This window comes from Capronia coronata (assembly GCF_000585585.1).
Source record: "Capronia coronata CBS 617.96 chromosome Unknown acBCG-supercont1.4, whole genome shotgun sequence".
NCBI classification, from domain to species: Eukaryota; Fungi; Ascomycota; class Eurotiomycetes; order Chaetothyriales; family Herpotrichiellaceae; genus Capronia; species Capronia coronata.
Window position 1 is genome coordinate 3,000,407 of NW_006912896.1, and position 26,333 is coordinate 3,026,739.

The 26,333-nt window shown below is 52.3% G+C and overlaps 10 protein-coding genes across 10 annotated transcripts; 5 read left to right on the forward strand and 5 right to left on the reverse strand.

Moving 5' to 3' along the window:
- Window positions 1-382: 382 nt before the first annotated feature.
- A1O1_05608 (flap endonuclease 1) lies at window positions 383-1,770 on the forward strand (the record flags this gene model as incomplete). Its single annotated transcript, XM_007726493.1, has 5 exons — window positions 383-395; window positions 448-533; window positions 585-589; window positions 639-1,200; window positions 1,249-1,770. The coding sequence occupies 5 exons, from the start codon at window positions 383-385 to the stop codon at window positions 1,768-1,770; spliced, it is 1,188 nt and encodes a 395-aa protein (XP_007724683.1).
- A 1,332-nt stretch (window positions 1,771-3,102) lies between these two features.
- Window positions 3,103-4,245, forward strand: A1O1_05609 (histone H1/5; the record flags this gene model as incomplete). Its single annotated transcript, XM_007726494.1, has 7 exons — window positions 3,103-3,187; window positions 3,250-3,275; window positions 3,416-3,438; window positions 3,530-3,660; window positions 3,711-3,781; window positions 3,834-4,022; window positions 4,075-4,245. 7 exons carry the CDS (start codon window positions 3,103-3,105, stop codon window positions 4,243-4,245), a joined length of 696 nt encoding a protein of 231 aa, XP_007724684.1.
- A 1,252-nt stretch (window positions 4,246-5,497) lies between these two features.
- Window positions 5,498-7,162, reverse strand: A1O1_05610 (T-complex protein 1 subunit delta; the record flags this gene model as incomplete). Its single annotated transcript, XM_007726495.1, has 2 exons — window positions 5,498-7,057; window positions 7,112-7,162. The coding sequence occupies 2 exons, from the start codon at window positions 7,160-7,162 to the stop codon at window positions 5,498-5,500; spliced, it is 1,611 nt and encodes a 536-aa protein (XP_007724685.1).
- Window positions 7,163-7,615: 453 nt separating this feature from the next.
- Window positions 7,616-9,030, forward strand: A1O1_05611 (26S protease regulatory subunit 7; the record flags this gene model as incomplete). Its single annotated transcript, XM_007726496.1, has 3 exons — window positions 7,616-7,710; window positions 7,758-7,882; window positions 7,928-9,030. The coding sequence occupies 3 exons, from the start codon at window positions 7,616-7,618 to the stop codon at window positions 9,028-9,030; spliced, it is 1,323 nt and encodes a 440-aa protein (XP_007724686.1).
- Window positions 9,031-9,874: 844 nt separating this feature from the next.
- A1O1_05612 (succinate dehydrogenase [ubiquinone] flavoprotein subunit, mitochondrial) lies at window positions 9,875-12,083 on the forward strand (the record flags this gene model as incomplete). Its single annotated transcript, XM_007726497.1, has 6 exons — window positions 9,875-9,919; window positions 9,971-10,025; window positions 10,079-10,152; window positions 10,203-10,366; window positions 10,419-11,807; window positions 11,864-12,083. 6 exons carry the CDS (start codon window positions 9,875-9,877, stop codon window positions 12,081-12,083), a joined length of 1,947 nt encoding a protein of 648 aa, XP_007724687.1.
- Window positions 12,084-12,324: 241 nt separating this feature from the next.
- Window positions 12,325-12,747, reverse strand: A1O1_05613 (uncharacterized protein; the record flags this gene model as incomplete). The annotated part of the gene is made up of 2 exons (XM_007726498.1): window positions 12,325-12,577; window positions 12,659-12,747. 2 exons carry the CDS (start codon window positions 12,745-12,747, stop codon window positions 12,325-12,327), a joined length of 342 nt encoding a protein of 113 aa, XP_007724688.1.
- Window positions 12,748-15,464: 2,717 nt separating this feature from the next.
- Window positions 15,465-16,133, forward strand: A1O1_05614 (uncharacterized protein; the record flags this gene model as incomplete). Its single annotated transcript, XM_007726499.1, has 1 exon — window positions 15,465-16,133. The coding sequence occupies one exon, from the start codon at window positions 15,465-15,467 to the stop codon at window positions 16,131-16,133; it is 669 nt and encodes a 222-aa protein (XP_007724689.1).
- A 746-nt stretch (window positions 16,134-16,879) lies between these two features.
- Window positions 16,880-18,982, reverse strand: A1O1_05615 (uncharacterized protein; the record flags this gene model as incomplete). Its single annotated transcript, XM_007726500.1, has 4 exons — window positions 16,880-17,838; window positions 17,975-18,077; window positions 18,239-18,567; window positions 18,688-18,982. The coding sequence occupies 4 exons, from the start codon at window positions 18,980-18,982 to the stop codon at window positions 16,880-16,882; spliced, it is 1,686 nt and encodes a 561-aa protein (XP_007724690.1).
- A 445-nt stretch (window positions 18,983-19,427) lies between these two features.
- Window positions 19,428-23,076, reverse strand: A1O1_05616 (uncharacterized protein; the record flags this gene model as incomplete). The annotated part of the gene is made up of 2 exons (XM_007726501.1): window positions 19,428-22,619; window positions 22,669-23,076. The coding sequence occupies 2 exons, from the start codon at window positions 23,074-23,076 to the stop codon at window positions 19,428-19,430; spliced, it is 3,600 nt and encodes a 1,199-aa protein (XP_007724691.1).
- A 669-nt stretch (window positions 23,077-23,745) lies between these two features.
- Window positions 23,746-25,317, reverse strand: A1O1_05617 (uncharacterized protein; the record flags this gene model as incomplete). Its single annotated transcript, XM_007726502.1, has 5 exons — window positions 23,746-23,769; window positions 23,827-24,126; window positions 24,183-24,586; window positions 24,644-25,094; window positions 25,150-25,317. 5 exons carry the CDS (start codon window positions 25,315-25,317, stop codon window positions 23,746-23,748), a joined length of 1,347 nt encoding a protein of 448 aa, XP_007724692.1.
- Between the last annotated feature and the right edge of the window lie 1,016 nt (window positions 25,318-26,333).

A 26,333-nucleotide genomic window follows, 5' to 3' on the forward strand; every position in this document is an offset into this window, starting at 1 on the left:
TGCTACTAGGGCAAAAGAGTACCCGACTCGCCCAGTACTTTCGACTGTGTTGCTATCAACAGCAGACAACACTCACTAGTGCACAAAGATTGCATCGGCAAGAACGTCTGCAATCCATTCTCATGAATATACATCAATTTCGTTATCCTTCGCATGAGTGCCAAACTTGAGGAGCATTGAAACGGGTTTAGGTTCTGCACTTAAGAAGCTGTAAACTCCACAGTAGCTCGCTCGTCTTCCCCACGTCATTACGTACTGCGGCGGAACAAACGCGTTTCTTCACCACTTTACGCGACGCCAACCCTGCGCTTTCTGACCACAGATATTGAACTTTCCCGTATCACCGCAAAACAATCTGTGGCAGGCAGCCAACTTGACAGCAATGGGTATCAAACGTAGGTCCTCTGTCACCTGCATTCATCGGCCAGACAGTCTGATCATCTGTAGAGCTGTACCATGTCATTGCGGAGGAGGCGCCCGACGCCATCAAGACCGGCGAAATCAAAAACCACTTTGGGAGGAAGGTCGCGATCGTGAGTTTATCCTGACGTGTTATGGACAATATGGCTAACAGATCTCTGTAGGATGCGTATGAACACATTCTCCCGACGATTCAGGCTTCCACTGACTGCAAACAGATCTATGAGTATCTACAGCTTCTTGATCGCAGTTCGATCGGATGGTCAACAGCTCATGTCCGACACTGGTGAAACCACGTCACATCTAATGGGGATGTTCTACCGCACTCTTCGCATGGTTGACAACGGCATCAAACCTCTGTATGTCTTCGACGGCGCACCACCAAAGCTCAAGTCCGGCGAATTGGCAAAACGGTTTGCGCGGAAGAATGAGGCCAGTGAGCAGGCCGAGGAGGCAAAAGAGACAGGAACCGCAGAGGAAGTGGAGAAATTCTCCAGACGAACTGTCAGAGTGACCAGAGAGCACAATGAGGAGTGCCGAAAATTGCTCAAGTTGATGGGAATTCCTTACATTATCGCCCCAACTGAGGCGGAAGCACAATGCGCTGTTCTGGCCCGCGCAGGAAAGGTGTATGCAGCTGCGTCAGAGGATATGGACACACTTTGTTTCGATTCTCCGATCCTGCTACGACACCTTACCTTCAGTGAACAGCGCAAGGAACCTATTCAGGAGATCCACCTTGACAAGACCCTGGCGGGTTTGGGGATGGACAGGACGCAGGTAAACCATCCGCAAGCGAGGCACATCATCCGCCGCTGACTTGAACAGTTCATTGACCTATGCATTCTCCTGGGTTGTGACTACGTCGATCCAATCCCCAAGATCGGGCCGAATACAGCATTGAAGCTCATCCGCGAACACGGTACCCTTGAAAATGTAGTCGAGTTCATCGCGAATGACCCCAAAAAGAGATATACACTCCCCGAGGATTGGCCCTACCAAGATGCGAGAGAGCTTTTCCTGCATCCTGACGTTCGATCGGCTGAAGATCCAGAATGCGATTTCAAGTGGGAGGCGCCTGACATGGAAGGCCTCGTACAATTCCTTGTCAATGACAAGGGCTTCAATGAGGACCGTGTCCGGAGCGCAGCACAGAAATTGCAGAAGAACGTCAAGACAGCACAACAGTCCAGACTCGAAGGATTCTTCAAAGCGGTGCCAAAGTCAGAGGATGAGAAGAAAGATCTGAAGCGCAAGCACGATGAAAAGATTGCCGAAGCCAAGAAGAGAAAGAAAGAAGATGCAAAGACCAAGAAAGATTCCAAGACGAAAACACATATCTCACGATGACGAGCAGCACGCGAAACGTGTGTCGGCCGCAAGACGGAGATGGCATCATCGACGTTGATCGGCGACAGTGATCATGATGAAGCCAGTGGGATTGTAGAATGGCATCATAAATTCATAGCATGGCGTTCAGGAAGCAAAATGGCACATGAGGGGATCTACAGGTGCAAAGGATGGAATTGCACGGGAGAGTGCCAACGCACTTCTACACACAACATGAGCAACAACAGGTACTTGCATCGGCCATACTACCTACCAGGTACTACCCCTGTACCAATATGCAGAACTCCACCAAATTCAAGATAAAGTTGAGATAGACTTGGCACTAGTTCCCAAAAAGGGTGCCTCACATGACCGCGGAATTCGGGGCGGCGGCGAGGTCAGGTGCTCGCAACCCGAATGGCTGGAGTTCGACCTGTTGTCTCCCCAAAGCTGGGAATTATGATTGAAGCCGCCCTCTTCCTTGCAATGAAAGTACAATGGATTGATTCAGTTCAGAGCATTTCGCGTACTACGACAAACCCTTTCAGTTAGCATAAATGGCTTCAACCATATTACCAACAGCGTCTACCTAGCTCATGAGCCACGATGCAAGACCGCTAGAGACCAAAAAGACCACCACAAGATGGACGACGCGATGATTGGGACAGACGAGGCACCCAGGCGGCAGGCATCACAACAACAATAATAGTATTGGGATTAGCATGCGTTCGGAACGAACTGGACGATCATGAGATTGCTGCGAATTACTAGTATCGCAAAGGAGGGTCGACATACACCCAACAAAAGGTTGCATGAACCGAACGAGACTCGGCACAGCAGAGAGAATGAAGGTGGGTGAAAGAGAAAATACAAGATGAAGGATAATTGGAGGCAACAGGGCGTTGTCATGCGATGGACCGCTTGACGGCGCGTGATCAGACCTCGAGTATAGGCAGAGCAGCAGCAGCAGAGATACAACTTGAACACTGGCACGCCGCGATCAGACAACGCCCCAAAACGGCCAGCGATCAATTATTATCATTCAGTTTCCACCCGCGATTAGTTGATTATTTTGGGCGAGTCGAGTTTCCGCCGGCGGGTGACAGTTGATTGGCTGGTGGGCAGGCGCACCTCACAGATCAATCCCACGTCACATGCGAGGTATAAACATCCGCTGCCTCCCCCGCCCGCGCGCTGCGAAAGCCCATCGCCCATCTACTCCTACCATCTTTCTACCCAGCTCGCTCTCGTCTTTCGTCTCGCGTCTCAGACTCGTTCACTCGTCTCATCTGAGGCTATCCAGCATCTGTCTTTCATTCATTCAGATACCCAATTCCACTTATCCACGCCGCAATGCCTCCCAAGAAAGTTTCCGGCGGCGCCGCTCCTGTCAAGGAAAAGAAGCCTGCTGCCGCCCCCGCTCATGCCTCTTACAAAGGTCAGTTGGCCTGCCTGAACGCGATGGCATTGTCGCGTACAGTTGCTGATTTTACTTGCCAGATATGATCAAGGAGGCCATCCTCAACGTAAGTCGGCCTGGTTTGCGACAACCTCGTTCCCAGATGTTGCTTTTGCCGCTCTCACTGGAGTCGTTTCGGCCAGACCGGCCTTTGCCCATTGCGAGTTATCCGTTTAGGAGTAGATACTAACCCTCTGTGATATATAGTTGAAGGAGCGCAATGGAAGCAGGTACGTTCTACACCCTGTGGTGTCGCGCTGCATCACGCCGCATCGCGTCAGGTTTTGTCTGTTCTGATCGCTTACACTAACACCTACGCAGCCGTCAAGCCATCAAGAAGTATGTCAAGGCAAACAACAACATCACCGTCACGTCCGAGACACAGTTCGATTCGCTGTTCAACAAGGCTCTGAAATCTGGTGTGGAGAAGGGTGACTTCCAGCAACCCAAGGGTATTTCTTCCAATTAATGACGCGCCAACGCCTGTATTGACTGTTGTTAGGCCCCTCTGGACCTGTGAAGCTGGCAAAGAAGGAACCCAAGCCTGTCGAGAAGAAGCCTGCCGCCCCTAAGGTCAGTGCCCATGACTCATTCGAATTAACAAACCCGCTTACCACCAATGCAGAAGGAGAAGGCTCCTAAGGAAGCCAAACCAAAGGCCGCTAAGCCAAAGACTGCTGCTTCCAAGGCAAAGACAGCCACTGCACCAAAGGTCAAGAAAGCCGCCGCCCCCAAGAAGACTGCCGCCGCTAAGCCCAAGGCCAACACCGCCACCAAGCGAGCGCCCAAGACCAAGGCCAAGACCGAGGCTGCCGTAAGTCATCATGCTTGCTGGTCTCATGTGCCTAATGCTGATCTAGCTCTAGGCACCCGCCGTCCAGGATGTTCCCACAGTCCTGAAGAAGACGAAGTCAGGCCGTGTGACCAAACAGAAGACCACCGCGACCACCAAAAAGCCGGCTGCGAAGAAAGCGACAGGCACAAAGAAGGCCGCCCCGAAAAAGGCGACACCTAAGAAGACCGAGGCCGCTGCATGATCGGTCCTTCCTTCTGAAGACTATGTCGCTGTGATGACTTGACGTGTGTTGCTCTTCTGTTTGCTGTATCAGATATCTTACAGGTTATGTCGACGGACTGATGGGAATGAGCTGCCTACCTGAAGCGAGGCGTGGGAGTTGTCGAGACCGGCGCGTGGATCATGTCGCCGTGAGCATGTCCGCACCCTGCCGCCCCGAGGGACGGATTTTATTGTGGTTGATTGCGGTTCTGACCACTTGCGCATGCCCTTCCCGAAGTGGTACTGTTTCATTGTTTTGGGACCAATTGGGGGTTATATAGGCGTTGTGTATCAGGTTCAGCAAAGGATGGGTTGTGCTCAGAGGGCTGGGCTGTAAGGTTTGTTAAAGGGCATGAGGCATACAAAGGCTGGCTTGCCCCAGCGGGCGTTCTCACCAGCAGATGAGATATCGCCATGTTGCATTTCTTGTCTTGCTTGGGGCTCAACAGAAGAATATCCAATGCTGGCCCTGTTCTTTTTTGATATCAGAGAAACACCCCAATTGAAATGCCTTGTACAGAAACTGCTCATATATTTGTTCAGGCTTTGGTTTCTGTTATGTCGCTTGTGGGAGCAAATGATTCCATCTCACTGTGTACGTACATGGTAGGTTGCCGCAGATAAGGTACCTTATCTTTAAGGGGTAGCAAGCCTCGGGCGGAAGTTATGCCGATGAGGGCTTCCGGAGGTGTCTCACGTGCCTGCTCTTGTATTCCCAAGCCTTGCACGTGACAGTATCTGTATCACTGCGTCCCAAGGTCTTATGCCCGGCCGAACAGGGCTGATCGAGGTCCAAGACGCCAATCTTGGAGCAAGGTGAAGAACCACACATGGGCGTCAGGAGCTTCAGCTCTAGCAGTGCGACTGACGATACTGTCGGACGCCGTGTTTCTCGGCGTCTGTTGGACACAGATTGTCATATAGAGAGGCCTGGGGGGGATAGAGAAATATGGTACGTATGGTTGTTTAGGAGATCCCCAGCCTGGATACAAGGTATTTAAAACATCGATGTATTTATTTTATTCTTGTTAGGGTCACAATGGATGACAACAAGATCAAGAACTCTATTGTCCACCCATATCTAAGATTGTTTAACAATAATAAGAAATACATACAGGGAAAGGGATATTGATTTTCAATTCTTTCATGCATTGTATCATTCTCTTACAGTTTTTGAGCACGAATTGTCCCTGGATATCTTAGCTTCTAGGCAGCTTCAAACCCACGATCTATCATCGAGACAGGGCGATATCATCTATCCGTAGTATCATCTTCACCGTCTCCGCCGCCAGCTCAATCGCACTGGTACTTACAAGCAGAGGCTGCAACACTTTCTCTTCTGCAATGTTCGTCTTGACCCCTCCACTGCGGATGCTGACACCCGCATTCTTCTCTCCCATGTCATGTCGATGTCGAAGATCAGTCACCACCTTGATGCTGTTCAAACCGGCATTCTCCGCCAGAGTTGTAGGAATCACCTCCATCGCATCGGCAAAGGCTTTCCAACAGATTGCTTCCGTGCCCGTCAGCTCACGCGCCTGTTTCGAAAGTTGATACGCGACTTCGATCTCAGGAGCGCCGCCACCAGCGATGAGAGCCTTCTTCTTCACCAAGCATCGGATGACGCAAAGAGCATCGTGGATAGAACGCTCCGCCTCGTCCAACACCAGTGTATTGGCACCACGAGCGACAATCGACACCGTTTGGTTTTGTGCCGATGTCGCGCGAATACCAGTGATCTTGACGTATCGTGCCCCCGAGGAGTTCACTTCTTCGACCAGATCTGCAGTGCCCAGCTTGTCTTCGCTGAAGGTGTCGATGTTGGCGATGGGTTTGCACCCGGTGCTCTTGCATAGGAATTCCACCTCGTCTCTCTCGATGTCTTTGATCGCCATGATCTTAAGCCTCGACAAGAAGTGAAGGGACAGGTCATTAACCGCGTCCCGCAGGATAGACTTCTGGATGAGCAGCACGTTGCACTTGGCCTTCTGGATCTTCTTCACCATGTTCAGCAGATATGTCCTCTCCTCCTTGAGGATCTTGTCCATTTGTCTGTAGTCGTTGACCACGATCTGATTCTCCATGTCGGGTTTGGGCGGGCTGAGTTGGAACTGTATCAATGCGATCCGGGCCTTCTCTACCCTGGTAGGCCCACCGCTGCTCTTGATGACTTGCTGGTTGAGAACCAGTCCGTCAATCATCTCGGAATCTTCAATCGTCCCACCCACTTTCTTGATGATTCGGATATTTCGCAGATCGACGTTGTCGGCTGTCTTCTGATCGATCGTCTTCAACACCGCGTCGACCGCCATGGGCCCCAGCAATCCGGAATGCTGAGACACAATTTTGGAGGACAGGGATGTAGAGGCTGCTTGTAGAAGAGTCGTACGGTCGGTCAGGGAGATGGGTTGTGACATGCCCTCTAGGATTTTGACCGCAGCAGCAGCAGCCCTCTGGAAAGATTCGGAGATGACGGTCGGGTGTATCCCTTTGCCCAGTAGTCGGTCGGCAGCCCCGAGAAGACTACCAGCAATGACAACGACGGACGTCGTCCCATCGCCGGCCTCAACATCTTGCGCAGCACTCAGATCGACCAGCATCTTCGCTGCGGGATGCATGACGCTCATAGACTTCAGCATGGTGTTGCCGTCGTTTGTGATCAGATTCTCTCCTTTGCCGTTCTGTATCATTTTGTCCATTCCTCGTGGGCCGAGAGAGGTTCGGATGGCGTCTGCCACGGCTCGTGCGGCTAGAATGTTGGCCGTCCGTACAGCCATGGGCTTCTCTTTATCCTGAAAGCCATGTTAGAATTGCTGGGGCTCGGTTCCGTCACAGGAATCACATACTTTGAAGGCGGCATTCCCAACGTTGCCGGCAACTCCCACGGCGGCAGCCATGGTTGCTTACTTCTGGGGAGAGGACTTTGGTCTGTTATGAAGTGAAATATGAGCTGGAGAGTCACGTAGGGGATTTCCAGACTCTTGCTCTTTGAACGTAACCTTTCAGGATAAAGCAGGCATGTCTGTTGTAAATTTCCAAATGCGAAAGTTGGACCGGTGCTCGAGGGGTCGTTCGCGCTCCGCAGTACCGCAGCGAAGAACTGCTTCTAGTGCCGAGCATTCACCCACCAAGTGCAACTTGCTTAGGCACGGCGCGATTACGGAGTCCAGCATCATGGCTGCTGTTGTACTGCCACTGCAACCATCAACACTCGCCATCTCATCATTTCCGCGACAATCTCCTCGCCTTGTGATAACAGCTCACCATTTCTCAATATTCAGGCCATTGTCTGAAGCAGGACCCTCTTTCTCCCTTGACCGACCCTTTCTTTCTCGCCACATCCGCCGAAAATGCCCAGTGCTACAGGGTCAAGCTGGGAGAAGTACCAGAAGAACTATGCCGACGATGAAGAGCCAGAGAAGAAGATCACACCCTTAACAGAAGAGTATGGTATTTTGTCACGATCCACAAGGCTTCTGCTGACAAGACCAGGGACATACAAGTTCTAAGGACATACGGAGCTGCGCCCTATGCGTCGGCGCTGAAGAAGCTCGAGAAGCAAATCAAGGAGAAGCAGCAGAGCGTCAACGAAAAGATAGGCGTGAAGGCAAGACTGCGTTTCCCGATGCCATAACTCATGCTGACCTTGTTATAGGAGTCAGACACCGGGCTCGCCCCTCCCCATCTCTGGGATATTGCTGCCGATCGTCAACGAATGTCGGAAGAACAACCACTACAAGTCGCGCGGTGTACAAAGATCATCCAAGATGAGAAAGACCCCGATAAGAGCAAATATGTCATCAATGTCAAACAGATCGCCAAGTTTGTTGTCAACCTGGGAGAAAGAGTCAGCCCTACGGATATTGAGGAGGGCATGCGTGTGGGTGTGGATCGACAGAAATATTCTATCATGCTTCCGCTGCCCCCAAAGATTGATCCCAGTGTGACGATGATGACGGTCGAAGATAAGCCTGATGTGACCTACGGAGATGTTGGTGGCTGCAAAGAGCAGATTGAAAAACTTCGAGAGGTGGTTGAGATGCCACTTTTGTCGCCAGAGCGGTTCGTCAGCCTTGGAATCGATCCTCCAAAAGGAGCTTTGCTGTACGGGCCTCCGGGAACCGGTAAGACCCTATGTGCAAGAGCAGTTGCCAACCGAACAGACGCGACATTCATCAGAGTCATCGGATCCGAACTAGTACAGAAATACGTGGGTGAGGGTGCCAGGATGGTTCGCGAATTGTTTGAAATGGCCAGGACAAAGAAGGCCTGTATCATCTTTTTCGACGAAATCGATGCTATCGGTGGGGCTCGGTTTGACGACGGCGCCGGTGGTGATAACGAAGTCCAGAGAACCATGTTGGAGCTCATCACTCAGCTTGACGGTTTCGACTCGAGAGGGAACATCAAAGTCATGTTCGCTACTAATCGACCTTCTACCCTTGACCCTGCTCTCATGCGGCCTGGTCGTATTGACAGGAAGATTGAGTTCTCTTTGCCGGATCTCGACGGACGCGCCAATATTCTACGCATTCATGCGAAGAGCATGTCTGTCGAGCGCGACATCAGATGGGAGCTGATCTCAAGACTCTGTCCAAACGCAACGGGAGCCGAACTACGAAGTGTTGCAACAGAAGCAGGAATGTTCGCTATCCGAAGTCGGCGCAAAGTGGCGACTGAGAAAGACTTCCTGGCTGCAGTCGACAAGGTCATCAAAGGCAATCTGAAGTGGAACAGCACAAGCGCTTATGCTCAATACAACTAGTTGGGTTTGAAGATTGTTCCGGGGCGTGCATTCGCTTGGAGTTTGTGCATAGCCAGTGCCCGAAAGAGGCGGTCGGTTATAGAGTTGATAATTGACGTATTGGTGGTGTTTCCGTCTATTGTGTGCTTCATGATCTTGTTCAACAAGTAGCTCGTCGCCTCTATGAGGCCACAACCGTCGTTTCATCGGTCAACTGCAAGCAGCTAGGCTTCGCTTAAGCTTGTTCGATGGCAGACGTGAGCATGTTGCTTTCAAGTTGTTGTATACCTACCTAGGTACCTACAGAGTTACTCAGCAGGCAGGGGGAGCGCCACAACTCTCAGCCACTCGATGGCCGAGGCGATATGCCACACCTCAACCTAGTACCAGAGCCATACAACATGAGATCTTGGTTAGTAGAGCCCGTCCACAAGGGCCATTTTGAACGTGGTGACCACAGCCATGATCATGGATCTTCTACGTGACAAGAATGAATAACCCTTGACTTCGAACGATCACCGACACCCCTTGCACAGCAACCTCAGATGAGCTCGCCTTTCTGAAGCTGCATGCACCGTAATCCAAAGGCAAAGGCCATGGGGGCAGGTGAGGGATAAAGTAATACAGTGTAAATAGAATTCCTGTGATTGGCCGGAAGAGACTGCGGGCGAAACCGCTTGCTCGGCATATTCGACAAGCCCGACCCCAGAGCCGCTCATTTCGAGCTAAAGTCATTGACGACTTCCATTTCATTTCACTCCATCTTCCGAACCGCCTCCTGCGTCCATCTCTTCCAGGCGTCGCTCTGCTGTTGTAGCGCTTTCTGTTCTGCCTTCGAGCCTTAGATGACTGGAAGCTGTGCACGATGAGCTCTTCAAGCATTCTGCGGAGCTTGACTCCCTCTACCAAGGTACGAAACCCGAGGTTACTTACCCTGATCCGGGACTGATCCGACCTGCAGTTCTCTCGAACCTGGAGGCAATCTAGCAGACACTTCTCATCGACGCGACCTGCTGGTATGATCAATACCTTTGTACTCTCTGCTCTCCGACACTGACCCCTCTCGAAGCCCGAATCGTTGCAAACCAGCCGCTACGGGCTAAGGAAGCCTCGCCCTTTGTGTCTTCGAAATACCCTGTCATTGTAAGAAGATCCGAGTATGCCCGTGAGCGGAGCGTGGCTGATTGAGTCAGGATCACGAGTATGACGCCGTCGTTGTCGGCGCCGGTGGCGCAGGGTTGAGAGCAGCGTTCGGTCTAGCGGAAGCAGGCTTCAACACAGCATGCATTACCAAATTATTTCCCACTCGAAGTCATACGGTGGCAGCACAGGGAGGCATCAATGCTGCCCTGGGAAAGTCAGTAGAGCCTGCTTGATCACCTAATGGTTGGGAGCTGACCAAGTTGCAGTATGCACGAGGACGATTGGAGATGGCACATGTACGATACAGTCAAAGGCTCGGATTGGCTCGGTGATCAAGATGCCATCCATTACATGACTCGCGAAGCCCCCCGATCAGTTATCGAACTCGAAAGTTACGGATGCCCATTCTCGCGAACGGAAGACGGCCGGATATACCAAAGAGCTTTTGGAGGACAATCGCAGAAATTTGGCAAAGGCGGCCAAGCATATCGATGTTGCGCCGCTGCTGACCGCACCGGCCACGCCCTGCTCCACACGTTGTATGGACAATCTCTGAACCACAACGCCAGCTATTTCATCGAATACTTCGCTTTGGATCTGATTATGGAAGATGGTGAATGCAAAGGTGTCATCGCTTACAACCAAGAGGACGGCACTCTGCATCGATTCATTGCAAAGAACACGGTCCTGGCAACTGGCGGTTACGGTCGAGCGTACTTCAGCTGCACCTCTGCCCACACCTGTACCGGTGACGGTATGGCTATGGTTGCACGTGCCGGTCTCCCCAACCAAGATCTTGAATTCGTTCAATTCCACCCTACAGGTATCTATGGCGCTGGTTGTCTGATCACCGAGGGCTCCCGAGGTGAGGGTGGTTATCTTCTGAACTCGGAGGGTGAACGATTCATGGAACGCTACGCACCTACCGCCAAGGACTTGGCTTCTCGAGATGTCGTTTCCCGATCAATGACGATGGAAATCCGAGAGGGCCGTGGTGTCGGTCCCAACAAGGACCACATCTACCTACAGCTCAGCCACTTACCCCCGGAGATCCTCCACGAACGACTACCTGGTATTTCCGAAACAGCCTCAATCTTCGCCGGTGTCGATGTGACGAAACAACCCATTCCGGTCCTGCCTACTGTCCATTACAACATGGGCGGTATTCCAACTAAGTACACCGGTGAGGTTATTCGCCAGAACGAGGCTGGCAAGGACGAAGTCGTCCCTGGGCTTTTCGCTTGCGGTGAAGCTGCTTGCGTGTCAGTCCACGGAGCCAACCGATTGGGAGCCAACTCGCTCCTTGACTTGATCGTCTTCGGACGTGCTGTCTCACACACCATCCGTGACAACTTCAGCCCCGGTCAGACCCAAAAGGCAATTGAAGCCGATGCGGGTGCCGAGACCATCAACATGCTGGACAAGATCAGGACCTCGGACGGCCCGAAGAGCACATATGATGTTCGAAATGCCATGCAGAGGGTGATGCAGACTGATGTCAGCGTCTTCCGAACCCAAGAGTCCCTTGACGAAGGTGTGAAGAGGATCAACGATGTCGACCAGATGTTCGACCAAGTCGGGATCAAGGACCGAAGCATGATCTGGAACTCGGATCTTGTCGAGACTCTTGAGTTGAGGAACTTGTTGACTTGCGCGTCCGTATATCCCAAGTCCCTTTTTGTTGAGGAGTTTACTGATCATTGATTAACAGAGTCCAAACGGCTGCCTCTGCCGCCAACCGGAAGGAGTCCCGAGGTGCTCATGCCCGTGAAGATTATCCCGAGCGTGACGACCAGAACTGGATGAAACACACACTGTCATGGCAAAAGAACCCGCATGGCAAGGTCGAGCTCGGCTACAGAGGAGTCATCAGCCATACCTTGGACGAGAACGAGTGCAAGGCTGTGCCGCCATTCAAGAGAGTGTATTAAAGTGCTTGCGTGGTAAGCGGCGACAGTATACGGGGAGAGCGAAAGCCATGCTTTTTTGATGTACGCTTGTCGATAGGATTGTTTATACCAGAGATGAGAACAAACAATGTAAACAAAGCCCAAAACATATTCTCATTATGGTCGTCGTGGTGGTGTAGTTACTACTGATGCTCTGCTGTTGTTGATATTCACCTATTCTCCGATCACATATTCGCAGCCTAGATTGCATGAGATCGAAGAGTCAGCTTTCCAGGATAACCAACAGCAAAATGGGCCGTCCCCACACAGCTTGAGACCATGCATAGTTTCCGGGCATACCTTCATCTCCCATCCAGACCTCGTGGACCTTGCCCGCCGGCACATCTACCCTCGCGCCCACGCCAAACGTCTCCTTGGTGGGACTTGCATCGCGAGGATATGTGACTGTCATAGACCCTCGGCGGATCAGATGGGTCGTCAACCCGGAATGGGCGTGCGGCTGGTAATGTGCATGCCTAGTATCCGTCAGTTGCCATTAAGATGAAAGGACGCCGAGTTGGAGGACGCAATGGGACCACAGGAAGGGAAATACTTACGGCCCATCAGTCCACGTGAAGACATGCGAGAATCCCCAGTCTCGAACGGTCTTTTCGTCTTGAGAACGGGATGTGGTTCGGGTTGACATGGTATTTATATTGTGATGCTGATGCTGATGCTGATGGTGGTTGTGACGATGACGGGTATATAGTTATACGTAGTATAATATTAATAGGGCTGGAGTTTAAGTTTAATCAGAAGGTGTTTTAGAGTATGATACGTGATAGTTTATGTTGACGGTAGTGTGAGGTACAAGAACCAACTGGATATCTGTATGGGATTCACCTCTTCAATGGTGGCGACGGGATATACCAAGGTATCTTGCTCATGAGACGGTAGTAGATGCATGCAGTGAGAAGTATCTCGAAGCCTTGCAGCAATATCGCTTACGTACGCCAAGCCTAGGGTTGCCCCTATTGGATGCAGCCCACAGCCTCGTCTATCGCCACTGTCGAGGCTGTAAGTAAAAAGTCTTTAAGACAACATACTGTGCGTACCTACCTAGGTACAGGTTCTTCGTACAGACATACTTTGAGTTGTTGGAGCTATTCACTTTCATGCCAAAAGGTAGGACTGTTTTGAGTCGTGTGGTATACCACACCGTCCGTGGCGTCATCTCCTGGCACCCAAGAAAGAGGCACAGCTTGTTGATGCCTCCGGGGTGTTTTGAGGCGATGATGGACTTGCAGCTGTATGTACATACCTTCTGAATCTCTTTTCTGGTGAGTCCCTGCCATGACTGGACCTGACCTGACTTGCTTGAGTCAAGGTGACCACTTACATCCGCGGTCAGGTTCGGTGAAAACGAGTCCTGAAGGCGTGCGACCGGATCTTGACAGCACCATGAAATCCCAAATATCAAGAGAGCAAAATACTCATGGCCCATGAGAGCTTTTCTGCTGGCTGGCGCTTGGCCAATCTCAAAAGGAAGAGGCTTAAGACGCCGGGGCGGTCCGACTTACTGTCATCTCTTAGACTGCACAAGGCTGTCTCGTCTCTCAGCAACGGCTGCTGAGCTCATGTTTGTTGTTGTTGTTGCTCTTCTTGTTGTCATCAGACATACCCCAGCAAATTATGCGGTGCACCAGCATGCTGATGCTTGAATGTTGTCCTTGCTATTCTGGGGAGCACAAACGTCACCAACGGCGTGCACAGTTCAGAGAGTACACTGCGCAGGATAACGTATGACGCTGCTGATGCGAGATTAAACATTTCGAGGACGAAGATCTGGTGCTGACCTGTGAAATTGAGGCAAGTTCCGACGGACGTCGTGGGGAAATCACCAGTGGTGACATACCACCCCATTGGACACTACTCGAGCAACAAGGCTGAGGCACGCGGCCCAGACCACTTTTCCCCAGTCAGTGCGCAGAATGCATGACGATGGGATTGGCGATCGTAACTCAAGACAACAACAAATCATGTATGAGTTGTATTGTTGTCATTCCATGAAATTTGCAGAAATGAAGATACATGATTCCGGTCGTTTGGGCCCATTCATCATGAGGCTTGCAACGATGCATTTCGGTTTCTAGCCCTGGAGCCTTGTCACGCAGGCTCTAGGTCACAGGAGGAATGGAATCCGTCAGCCGCAATCTCCCCCAACGTGCTACCTCCTACGTAATAACGTCAACGATGGGTGACACGAGAGATTTGAGGACGAGGACCACACTAACAACAACGACGCGGCATGGCAGCGGAAATATGCGAACAAACCTCCGAGTATTTCTGGGGCAGAAAAAGGGGTATGAGCGCGTTGCAGCAAGGTTGAGCACTAGACCTGATTAGGGCTGGTTTGTTTCATTCTGGGACTAGTGCCTGCCGTATATGAACTAGCGTGCATATGGCGTCCACTTTGTCTTGACGCTCGCGTCCGCTCCATCTTTTCCCTCACGCCATCAATCTTCCTGCTCCCTACACATCACTATCCACGTCAAGCTGCACTGTCTCCCACTGTCGCCCAGCAGCTATCCAGCCATAGCAGCTGTCTGTCAGTTGTGCACTTTTATGCTCACCTCGCAGGATGCAGATCAGGCCCGTCACCACAGCAGAACTTTCGTCCGAGAGAGAAAACCAAATCTCTCAGGCCCGTGAAGCCTCGAATGGACGGTCAACATAGCAATAGTGTCTCACCGCAAATGTCCGTTCAGGCTACTAGCGACGACTGATGATGAAATGTCTTCTCCCGAGGGTCCATTACAGGTGAGGAAATGACTTCGCGCCCGCCGAGGACCGCCCAGCCAGGCCACCTGCTCCCCCCTGCGTCAGATGCCACTCCTTCGGTCACTTTGTTTGGGTCCTTTGTTCCCTGCCTTTTTTGGGCTTGGCCTCTCCGAATCTCCATGTCCTCCTGAACACGGACCCCTCTCCACTTTTGAAGCATGGCACTCCATTGTCCGGCCTTGCCATCGCAGAGATCGTCGGTCTCGACAATCTGGGAAGGACAATGAAGGTGGGTCCCCCCGGTGGGCGTTGTTTGTTTCACAGTTCGCCTGGCCGACGGCAACTGGGGGCATGAATAGCTGAAGGATTCTATGGGTAAAGGCGCCTGATCTGTATATCTCAACGCCCTGCTGCTGTCTTCCTTGTCTGTCCTTTCTTCTCGCTCGATTGGTTTTTTTACGAAATCGACGGTCCGAGACTCTTCTTTCACTCTTTCGACTGACGCCTGTACACGCTCTTTTCGTCCCTGGAGGATATACACATTCTTTCCAACACACGCCGGACTCCCTCTTGTTTCACCCCTTTCCAACCGAACCTAAGAATATCGCATTCTTTACGAATCCAAAAACAAAATCGGCAATCATGTTGTCTATCAAAAACATTTCTCTTGTGGCTGCCTTCGCCGGGCTTGCTGTTGCGCTCCCAACTCCTGCCGAGGACGCTGCCCTTGTCGAACGCCAATGGCACGGTGCTCACCAACACTGGAAACAACCGGAGAACGTTGTCTGGGTCACTATCACTGAAACCGCTGGCGCTCCTACCGTTGCAACCGCCACTGCTGTTTACACACCCCCTGCAGCTGTGGTCCCCTCGGCCGCACCCGTCGCTGCTTCTTCCTCGTCCGCCGCTCCGGCAGTTGCCTCTTCCGGCGCCACCGGCTACATGGCCATCGTCTCAAAATATCGTGCGGCTGGTGGTCTCCCAGCCCTTACTCAGGACAGCACCCTCGAAGCCAATGCTCTCAAGACCAGCACTGATAGTGTCGGGGGGTTGAAGCATGAGTTGAACCCTGGTTCTATGGCTCAGGTGCTTGCCCCTGGCAATCCCAACAACTTTGAAAGCGTCTACGTTGGCGGTTGGCTCTGCGAGATTCCCACTCTTCCTGGCTTGGACGGTATCTGCTCTACCGCTTCTCAGGGCTGGAGCCACGACGGCCAGACAGGGCATGCAAAAATATTGACGGGTTCTTACTCGAAAATCGGGTGTTCAATCTCGTCAAATACCAACGTATGGGCATGCGATCTCGCATGAACGCTGAAAGGATATTTTGTTTTGGGTATGGGGAAACGAAAACTTCACTTCTTTCACCAATCTTAACTGCATAGAGATGACTGCACTACGTGTACGTCTATTCTCTGGGGTTGCATCTTTCTAGGATGACAAGAGGAAAAGATCTTCTGATCGTTACTATGCATTTTGACTTTATGAGGCGTGTGTAACAATACAATTCTGCTTACTCACGTTCACTATTATGCCTCCTGTGTAGCTTTTCTTGCTTCATCTTTTCTTTAATGCTCCAATTCGATTGTGTCCTTCCATTTCTGAATCTTTTCTCTATATCAGATCTGAGCAGTGCTTGCCTTAGCCTCGACGTGGGATGTATTTGGTGTATGCCCACGCTGGACCGCCACGACTGTGGCCATGATTACTCGCCCTGTATTATAGTACTCTGCACCAGGAGGCACGAAAGTAAGAAGTCTTCTATGTCCGATGATAGGTCCAGCGCTCAATGAAAGCCGGCAGGATTAAGGCTGAATACGTATTTCAAACCGTGGCGTCAATGTGGCATCACTGTGGCATATAGTACAGGTGTCATTTGCAATTCTGACCGACGATATGCTGAGCTCCTCCGGCATTCTATGCTACCTTCTCTTCAACAAGGGATCTATACACTCGTATCTTGTACGTTTTGATCAAAGAGACTCTATAACTGTCTAGTCCAGCCATCTAAAGTTTTCTCTGGGTTCTATAACCGCACAGCTAGCTAAGGTAGTCCATCACAGCCTCGCCCTCTCCTTCTCATCCCTAACCCTCAACCCTCTCTCTTTTCCTTCTTTATCCCTTACCTTGAGAACCCTCCTGAGCAATTTCCCCGTCGGACTCTTCGGGACCTGCTCCGTAAACTCAATCTCCACAATCCACTTATACCTGACTTTCCTCTCCTTGACAAACTCCAACAGCCTCTTCGCGACCTCCTCACTCTTCTCCACGCCTTTCTTGAGCACGACATACGCCTTGGGCCTTTCACCGGCATACTCGTCCTGGATTCCAAGCACAGCACAATCCTCCACGTCAGCATGACCGAGCAACAGATCCTCCAGCTCGGCCGGCGCGACCTGCTGACCCTTGACTTTGATCATCTCCTTGATGCGGTCTTCGATATGGATGAGCCCTTCTTCATCGAAATGGCCCACATCACCTGTATGCAAGAAGCCATCTGCGTCAAACGTCTCGGCCGTGGCGGCCGGGTTGTCCAAGTATCCCATGGCGATCTGGGGCCCGCGCGCAAGGATCTCGCCAGTCTTTTTCACGCCCAGCTCTGCACCGGTGGACAAGTCCAGAACCTTGGCCACGGTGTTCGCCATCAACATCCCACCTGTAGTGGCGTATTTGTAGTCGAAATGAGTAGGCGGGTGCGCCGATATACACGCCGTAGACTCGGTCGCTCCGTAGCCCTGTCGGAATCCTGTCCAGGGGAACTTCTTCTGCAGGAGAGCAATGATCTCGGGCGAGATGGGCGCCGAGCCGGACGACCAGCGCTCGACGTGGCGGAGGTCGTAGTTGTCGACTATCTTGTCGCGCACGAGGCGGATGAGGATCGGCGGCACCAGGATGAGTTCTCGGATATGGAACTCGCAGATGGCTTGGAGCATCGATTCCATGCTGAAGGACGGGAGCATGATGCTGTCGCCGTTCATGAGGACCGGGTATGTGCAGAATCGGACGAGGCCCGTGACTGTTGTTGCGTTATCAATTAGTATTTTCTCAAATCTCCAAGCACAAACAGCAACACATGGTTTTGGCTTTGGCTTTGGCTTTGACTCTGGCTTGCGCATCTTTCACCAGGCCAGGCTATAGGTGTCTGTACGTACTGTGGAACAAAGGCATCACGGCCAGAATCTTATACGGTCCCGGCGTCTGGAGCTGTTTGAGCTGATGGCACTGCGCGATGATGTTCTGGTGGGACAGCATGACCTGATCACCCGTAAGAAGTCAGCAATAGAATGCTTCCAGTATCCTGTCCTCTCTCTTTCTCTCCCCGTTTTCAGGTCTTTCGTCTTCTGGTTGTCAAGATTCGCAAGTCGCCGTGTTCGTTCAAGATCCATCTGAAATGCATTTTGGCATCAGGTACATACCGCTTTCGGCAACCCCGTCGTCCCACTACTGAAGTTGAGAAATCCACAAACTTCAGCATTCGTCTTGCCCTCTGGTATCCGGTACGGCGGATACGGGCTGTACTTCTCTCCGCGGCGCATGAGCTCCTGGATCGTCGTGAACCCCGCTGCCCTGCCAGCGCCTTGCAGCAAGAAGACATGAGACCGTGGAATCCCCGCCTTCTGCGCCGCTGCCAGCGCCACGTCCAGCGACGTCGGCAATGTCATGAGGAACCGCGACTTGGCAGTCTTCAATGCATGCGTCATCTCTTCTGCATTGTAAGCCGGCGAAGCTCCGTTGATTCGACCACCTGTTTTCAAAATAAGGGCGTGATTAATGAAAGATTCTTCGTATCGGCCAACGGGTAGGGATGTTCAGATCAGAAAGCAACCACAAACGATGATACTCTAAGCATCCTCAATCCACATACCGGCTCGAATCACCGCCCACATGGCCACAGGGTACCAGATGGTGTTTGTGCTGAACAGCGACACCGTCTCGCCCGGTTGGAGACCATACTCGCGGATCAGCGTAGTACTCAACTGGGTCGCTTTGATCTTCACGTCGGCCCAGTCCAGCCGTTCATGGGTGATGGCATCGACATAGCCGCCTAGAGACTGCTCCTCCCCGCAGGGCTGATATAGAGGAGAGTACTCGCGGGCCTCGAACATCCATTCCCAGGTCGTCAGGTGCGCCGGGACTATTTGGGTGATGTCAGCCTTCATGGTTTTGATCACTGGGGGAAGGAGACCATGTTGTACCTTCGACGTCCGGATGAGGAGATTTGAACAGGACCATCACGCCGCATCAGCATAACATATCGACCGTTTTCCTATCACATCAAGGACCGACAGACTTGGACAACAATACAGAGAGGGAGCGGCCTTGCCGAACTTATACGGCATTGTATCAACCAACCATCGGCTCTGTCGGCATTTGGCATCGGCGAGAATGGATTCATTGGAGCGCAAATGTGGAGGAAAACATGGAGGGGACGCGGAGTGTCACATCAGGGGGAGTTAACAGCCTCGGCTCATCGATCTCACTCCTGGCCAATGACAACGAAGGATGCTAAGGAGTAATAAGCAAGACAAAAGGTACAAGGGAGGTAGATAGTAGTGTGGGATCATCTTCATCCGGCATTAACATACATACCGCGGATCTATCGTATCAAGCTCCCACTGCAGCAACTTGACTCGAGATGTTTCCCAGACTCCCGCTCAGGCCGATGCCGGAATCGACTCGCCGACCCTCGCTCGCATCATTAACGCCCATCCCCAACTCCTTTGCCTTTTGTACAAATACCCGGAAATCGACCTTGGGGCCATCAACCCAGTTGCCTTCATCGTCTCGTTCTCTGGCAGCGGGCATGTTTTCGCCGCTGACAATACACAGAACGGTCATGCCTCGTCTGTACTTCAACCCGCTGAGCAGCTTCGGTGTGATCAGGAAGTATTGGCTACCTCCATTGTCTGCCGCAATGTCGACCATTCTTCCGTGAACCATCCTTTCATTCCTTGGATCCATACCCTGGTTGATCTCGTCCACCACACGGAAAGGAGCCCGACTCAGACTCTGAAGGGCCATGAGATAGAAAATTGTGCTGACGGCTCGTTCGCCGCCAGACTGCCGGTGACTGTCGAGCAGACTCAGCGGTTCATGTTCACGGAATTTGACGCTGATGTGGATGGCCCAGTTGGCGAAGTCCAGCCCATTTTGCACCCCGCCGTTCTCCTCGGTGCAGTCCGCTGGGTCGTCGGATGAGGCCTTGTAGACGGCCACCTGTCCGGCACAGCCGATCCGAGCGAACGAGTCTGAGAAGGCGGCGTTGATCCTGCCCACAACCTCTTCCAGTCGGTGTTCCCATTTGTCTCGTATCTCCCGAATGCTGTGTTTGAAGTCTTCCTGTCGCGCGTCGGCGTCGGCAAGTTTCGCCCGCAGTTTTTCAATGACCTTGGCACGCTCTTCAAAGTCGCGGATGATACTGGCGCTGCCGCCTTCAGTCAGTTCGAGTTTGGCTCTTTCGGCATCGATCTCGGCATCCAGATTCTCCTCGTTTTGGATCTCCACGACGAAAGTGAACACATCGAGCAGTCCTCTGTCGTCTTTTTCTTCCACAAGCTTGTTGGCTTGGGCCCTCACTTGGTGTACCGCTTGCAGCACCCGCGCAGCCCGGTCGTATTCCCGTTTGTGGATGCTTTTTGCCTCGACTTCCTCTGCAGACTTCTGTTCGATAGCCCGGACGATCTCCTCATTCTGGGCGCGTAGTGTCTCGAGGTCGGACCTCGCCTCAATAAGCATGAACTCGGCCTCCAACAAGCTCGCGAGTTTCTCCTTGACCTCTCTGGTGGCAGAGACATATTGCAGAACAGCTCCAATCTTGTTCACAAGAGCATCGTCTTTTCGATCTTTCAGGTCTCTGACCCGAGTTTTGACCCCGTCCAGCATCTCTTGCAGTTTCTTCACTTTGTCCTCGCCGTCTTGGATCTTGGGCTCCAGGGCCTTCCATTCCATCAACGCTCTTTGCCTGGCATCTTTCTCTTGCCTCTTTTCGAGCGCCTCGGCCTCGAGCAGCTTTTTCTTCTCATTGATCTCGGCAATTTCCTTTTTGAGATTGTCAAACTCCGTTTTGATGATCTGGTTCTCTCCTCTGATCTCGGCAATCTGTCGCTGCAGAGCGGCCTTTCTGCCAGCGTCGATCGGTTGATCAGTCCACCTTCTGGCGGGGCGAACCTCCCGAACCCGGGCAGATGTCGCTGCTGATCCGTACTCTGCACGTCGGATGAACTGGTAGCTTTTTCTGCCGACAACGTAGCTTTGTACGGCGGTTTTGGACAGGTCATCATGTTGCTGCTGGGTAAGCTCCCGGGAGCTGATGCCGCAGCGGTGCAAGTTTCTTTCGGTGCACAGCATGGCGACGACCGTCGCGGGGCCTTCGATATGATTAAAAACCCAGCTGGTCAATCCAAATCTCTCCATCTCCTGAGGAGGAAGAGGAGGTCGGAACTGCTCCAGATTGTCGCTTGTGCAGACACGAAGACTCACATCGTGGAGTTTCTTCTCCCGGAACAATTTGCGCTGCAGGAATCTGAAGTCGTCCTGATTTTGGACTGTGATGAATTTGAAGTCGTTGTCCTGGAGCAGGGACTCCACCGCATCGGCCATGCGTGGATCCTTCAAGGAGCATTCCACGATGGGCGGCCCGAACACGTGCTGCTTGAACTCGGCCTGGTTCTCTTGTATCCATTTCCACGCTTGGAATGTCTCTCGGGATAATTCCTGCAATTTGTTCTCTTGCTGGCCAGCCTGCGTCTCCAATCCTGCCAGCTGGCCACTGAGGTCGGCTATGTGGTGGTTACCCCTGGTCCCTTTTTCTTTCAGCGCGTTTTTGCTTTTTTCCAAATCCTCCCGTAGACTATCCAGCGCTCTCTGTTGATTTCTCAGTTCTTGGATCTCGTCAGCCATCGCGCGACTATCGAATTCCTCCGGACGTTGCTCGCGTTTTCGCTTGAGTTCGGCGATCTTGTGTTGTAGACGTTTCAGTTCCTCGCGGGTCGTGGGGATGGCTTTCTTCTCCGCTTCAATTTTGTCGTCGAGATCGCGGATTGCATCCTGGCACTTTTCGACTTCTTTTGCTCTCTTGTCACATTCACGCTCAGTCCGGGCGAGCTCTTCTTGCCGCTTGACTTTGAGCGACTGTACTGTAGCCGCATATGCCTCCTTCGCCCCCACCTTACGCAACGTGGGAGCCGACACAGCCTTGAGTTGCTTCAACTCACGCGTGAGCACTTTAGCCCTGGCCCTTGCTTCCTGGTACATGGTCTTGGATTCGGAGTATTGCGCAACCGGCCGACACTTTTCTAGCCAGTCGAGTCTCTTCTGGACCATGGCCCGTTCTCTCATGCGTTCCACTTCGGTACGCTGCATTTCTTGTCGGTTTTCCAGGTTTGCCAGGTGATCTCGATCTTGCTTATGTTCATTCATGAACTGAGTCTGCGAGCTGCGCAACTTTTTCAGATCCTCATGCATCCGCGCCATGTCCGGTCCGGACACGGCTCGTTGTGTGCTGACGAGGAGCTCGATGGGACTCATCTGAGCAAACTCAACCACTTTGTCCTGGGGAAGAAATTGGCACAGGTTGTCGATCTGGATATTGAAGGAGTTTGCCAAGGTCTGGACTGCTTTTCCAGTAACCTGCGCCCCGTTCAGGGTAAATGTAGACTTGTTCCCTTCTCTTCTAATAATTCTGGTGATGATTGGATTCTTGCGTGCGGTAGGCTGTCGCTGTAGTTCAATCTCGATCGTGGCCTCCCCACGGCCGTGCTTGACAAACTCGCCAGGCTCTTTTGCGCGCCCAAGAAACTGCGAGGGGTAAGAAGGGGCCACAAATTGCACAGAGGTCAAGACTTACTGAAGGCGGCCAACCGAGACCAAGGCATATCGCACAGACGAGTGTGCTCTTGCCAGTGCCGTTCGGGCCTATCACCATGTTCAAGTTTGGCCCCGGAAAGAACTCTGCGGAGGTATAAGTGACGAAATTCGTCAGTTTCACGCGGACGATGGCTCCGGGTTGGTGAGCTTGTCGGCGGCCCGCATTGCTCAACACGTGTCCTGGGAACTGAGGTTCTCGTAATGCGCCCGTAGGAACAGGCGTTTGCGTGGAATCGTGATCTGTGGCGGAGTCATCTTCAGAGTCAATTCCGACAGTTCTTCGTAACCGCTTGCTGTCGTTCGGGGCGGTTGATGAAGGTGTATTGGCCCTCGAGCCCTCGTCTTCGGATTCGAGCGCCCTTGAGCGACGGCCGGTTCGAGACGCCATGGGCAGGCTTCGCTCAACGTAGCGTTGGGAGGCGTCGTGGTATGGGGGAAGGCAGGTACAATCGCAAGCAGCGCCCGAGCACGAAAGATGCGAGATGGCGACGCGCTGCTTGACGCGACGAGAATAGACCCATCCAGTCACGTGTTATACTATTATTGCTGCGGCGGTATACTCTTTACTCCGTAGCATAAGGAGCTGCCCTTTCTCCAGTCCCCGTTGTTGATCATGCTGCCTCACCCTCAGAAATCTAGCTCCCAATCTTTCCACAGGAGAAAGACGGTCGTCTCCTGATAAACTCTTAGGTAGAGGTCCAGACCAGAATTATTTCACGTCACCATGGATTTCTCATTACTTCTGAAAGACAGCATTTTCCTAGCATCAGATTCCCGTTTCAGCGAGCCGCTCCAGAAAAGCTCAAATACAACCATTCATGTCCTGTCCGCACCGTCGCTGGAAAGATTACCATCGTCACACAATTTGTTGCGTCCCATGATATGTCGCTATCCTCTTATATCTGGCGGTAGCCAGTCCAGCCCTTGTAACGCAACGTATAAAGTTAGACATGAAATTGAATTCGCCAGCGAATGTTCCATTAAGCGCTTCGACCGGAATATTTTCCATAATATGAAGGACGGGTCTCGACCAAGCCGGGGAAAAGAAGAGCGTGGATCAGAAGAAATTGCCGGCGGGGACCTATAGGAGCAGGATTAGCCACAGAAACGTACACTGCGAAGGGCAAGAGGATCTTACGGCCAGGAAGATGGCAGTTATGATTGCAGAAATGGCGAATGCAGTGATCAGAGCTTGCACAAAGATGGTGTCCTGGATTTGACGGAGGGCAGGCTCTTGGATCCAGACTTCGCGGTCGAAAATCTTGCGGATGACATTGCGCTTCTCGTACTTGGCCACCCATGGCTCATCTTCATAGCTGTTGGCCGAGCCGAAACTGTCGAACGATTCTTTTTTCAAGGCGTAATCTGATGATGCTTCGTCTTCGTCCCCAAACAGCTCCCAGGGACGAAGATGTCGATGATGCATACCGTGAAGCACCTATATTGGTCAGTTTTCTTTTTCAATTTGGACGATACAGGTGACACATTTCTTACAACACACATGCCCTTCCAGGCGGCAAACAACGTCGCAATGCCGATGAAGAGACCAAGGAAGGCGAGGGTTCTCCAGCCACGATTGACCGCGCTCAAAGTGACGACAATGCCGTAGACAATACCCGCAATAATGCCGGCCACACCCAGACCGCGCGCGAAGGTCTGTCTTGGCTTGTTGCCGTTGCAAATCGTCCATCGAATGAAGTTGGGATGGGCCTGGTGACGAAGGGACCATTCTACCGTGGCAATGACATCGCGGAAAGCCGAAGGGTGGGTGGTGACTGAGAGAGCCTTCAAGAGGACCGCCTTTTCCTTCGAGGAGAGATTGAGGAGTCTGGAGCCGCCGTCGGCAAGATAGGTGGCAATGATACGAGAGATTTCCTCCCTATAAGGCTGAATGGTGACTATATCACGGTTAGCTACCGACCACTTCCAGGTGGTCTTGTATGTTGTTGACTTACAAGGCTGAAGGGCGCCTGCTTCATCAAAAGCCGCCTCTGCTCTCTTGCCGTGGTCAATGGTTCCACTCCGCAGAGTTGTGCCATCCTCACTGTAGCCGACGATTGATGGGGCGCCGCTGTACCCGTCATGGGCAGAAGGCGTCCTCGGAGGCGTGTTGAACGGGTTTGGCGCAGCGTCCGACATGCCGATTTTGCCATTCCGATCAAAGTCGGTGCCCTTGAACATGGCGGCCGCATTACCGGCGATTTTCTTGGGCAACTTCTCCTTCTCGGCGTTGGTTTTCTCCGCCAGAGCATGTTCTGCAGTCCATTCGGGAGCCAGCTTCTGCTCGCTCAAGGGAAGCTCAGCAAAACGCTTGCTGTAATCACGGTACCACAAGTAGAATTGTAGGTTCTCGGCATCGTGCTCGATGTAGCGGAGGAAGTCCATGAATTCGCGGGTCGTCACAGGCTGTGACAGAATCAGCTCCGTCTTCTCGACGGGTGTGGTGTGCACCAGAACTTACGGGGCAAGTAGCACCAATGATGATCTTGTCAAATGACAAGGCATCAGGAATCCCGTAGGGGCAGCTTGAATTGGAGTTGATGGACTCGACTCCGCCACTTTGCTCAGAATCAAGCGAGCTGCGAGAAGAGACATACGCCGGGCGGCGGTAGGTCAACGACAGAACCATGTTGTCGATATGACAGTCGTGAACGGCCTTTCTGTCGCAAGATGGGTAACACAAATTAAGAATAATTGGTCGGCCTCCGTACAACAAGATGGAAGGACGATGGAATTGCCCGTACCCTCAAGATCCTGCTTGGTGCGAACCCAAATGAACAAGTGGAAGCAGGGAGGAGGGATCAACCTGAGGCAGATGGACTCAAAAGGTCGACAGCGCCGTCGAGCAGTGACTGCTGACTCTTTTCCCTGATTCAATCAAGTAGCAGGAGCTCCAGTTATTCTTTGAGTCTCGATGACTGGCAACCAACCGTGGGTAGATACAGCAGCCACGACCGGAGGGATTTGATCACGGCTACAGAGGTGCGAGATGGGAGAAAAGCGTTCTAGTCGACGCAGGAGGGATGGGAAAGGTTTATGTTCTTACGTGTCATACCTAGGAATGGCGTTCATAGAGGATGCCCATGTCCTGCCTCCGCCGTACCCTGGTCCCGATGGACGAATGGCTTGCACAGCAGCATGGCGGGCGGGAGAAGGCAGGCCCTAGTAGGCAGCTTGCTGTCGAGAGTCAAGGTGCCAGTCCCTGTCAGAAAAAGTCAAAGCTGAACCGTTCAATTGAGGCGTTGAGCATGGAGAACCTGAAGTGCGGAAGGACGTTGACGCAAGGGAGCAGAGATGGTGCAGGTTTGGTGGAGATGCGGTCCATACGATTAGTGCATATTCATTTTCCAGCACTGTGAGCACCACTGCATCACACTAGGCGCGCGGAGCTGTGGACTCTTCTTTTAGTGCACGATTTCTGCGATCCAGGGTGATCCATGCACTTGCATCTTGCCAGAGAGCCAGGGCGCCAGAGACTGGGATCATCGAGAGCCCGATTAGAAAAAGGACGGGGACATGGTTCGGACAAGGTCGAAGTCCGGATCGGCGAGGAGGAGAGACATCTGGCAAATGGCGGATGCTAACCGGCCAAACCAAGCAGACATCATCATGGCAGGAGGAAGTGTTTTGTTGTCTTCTACCAGG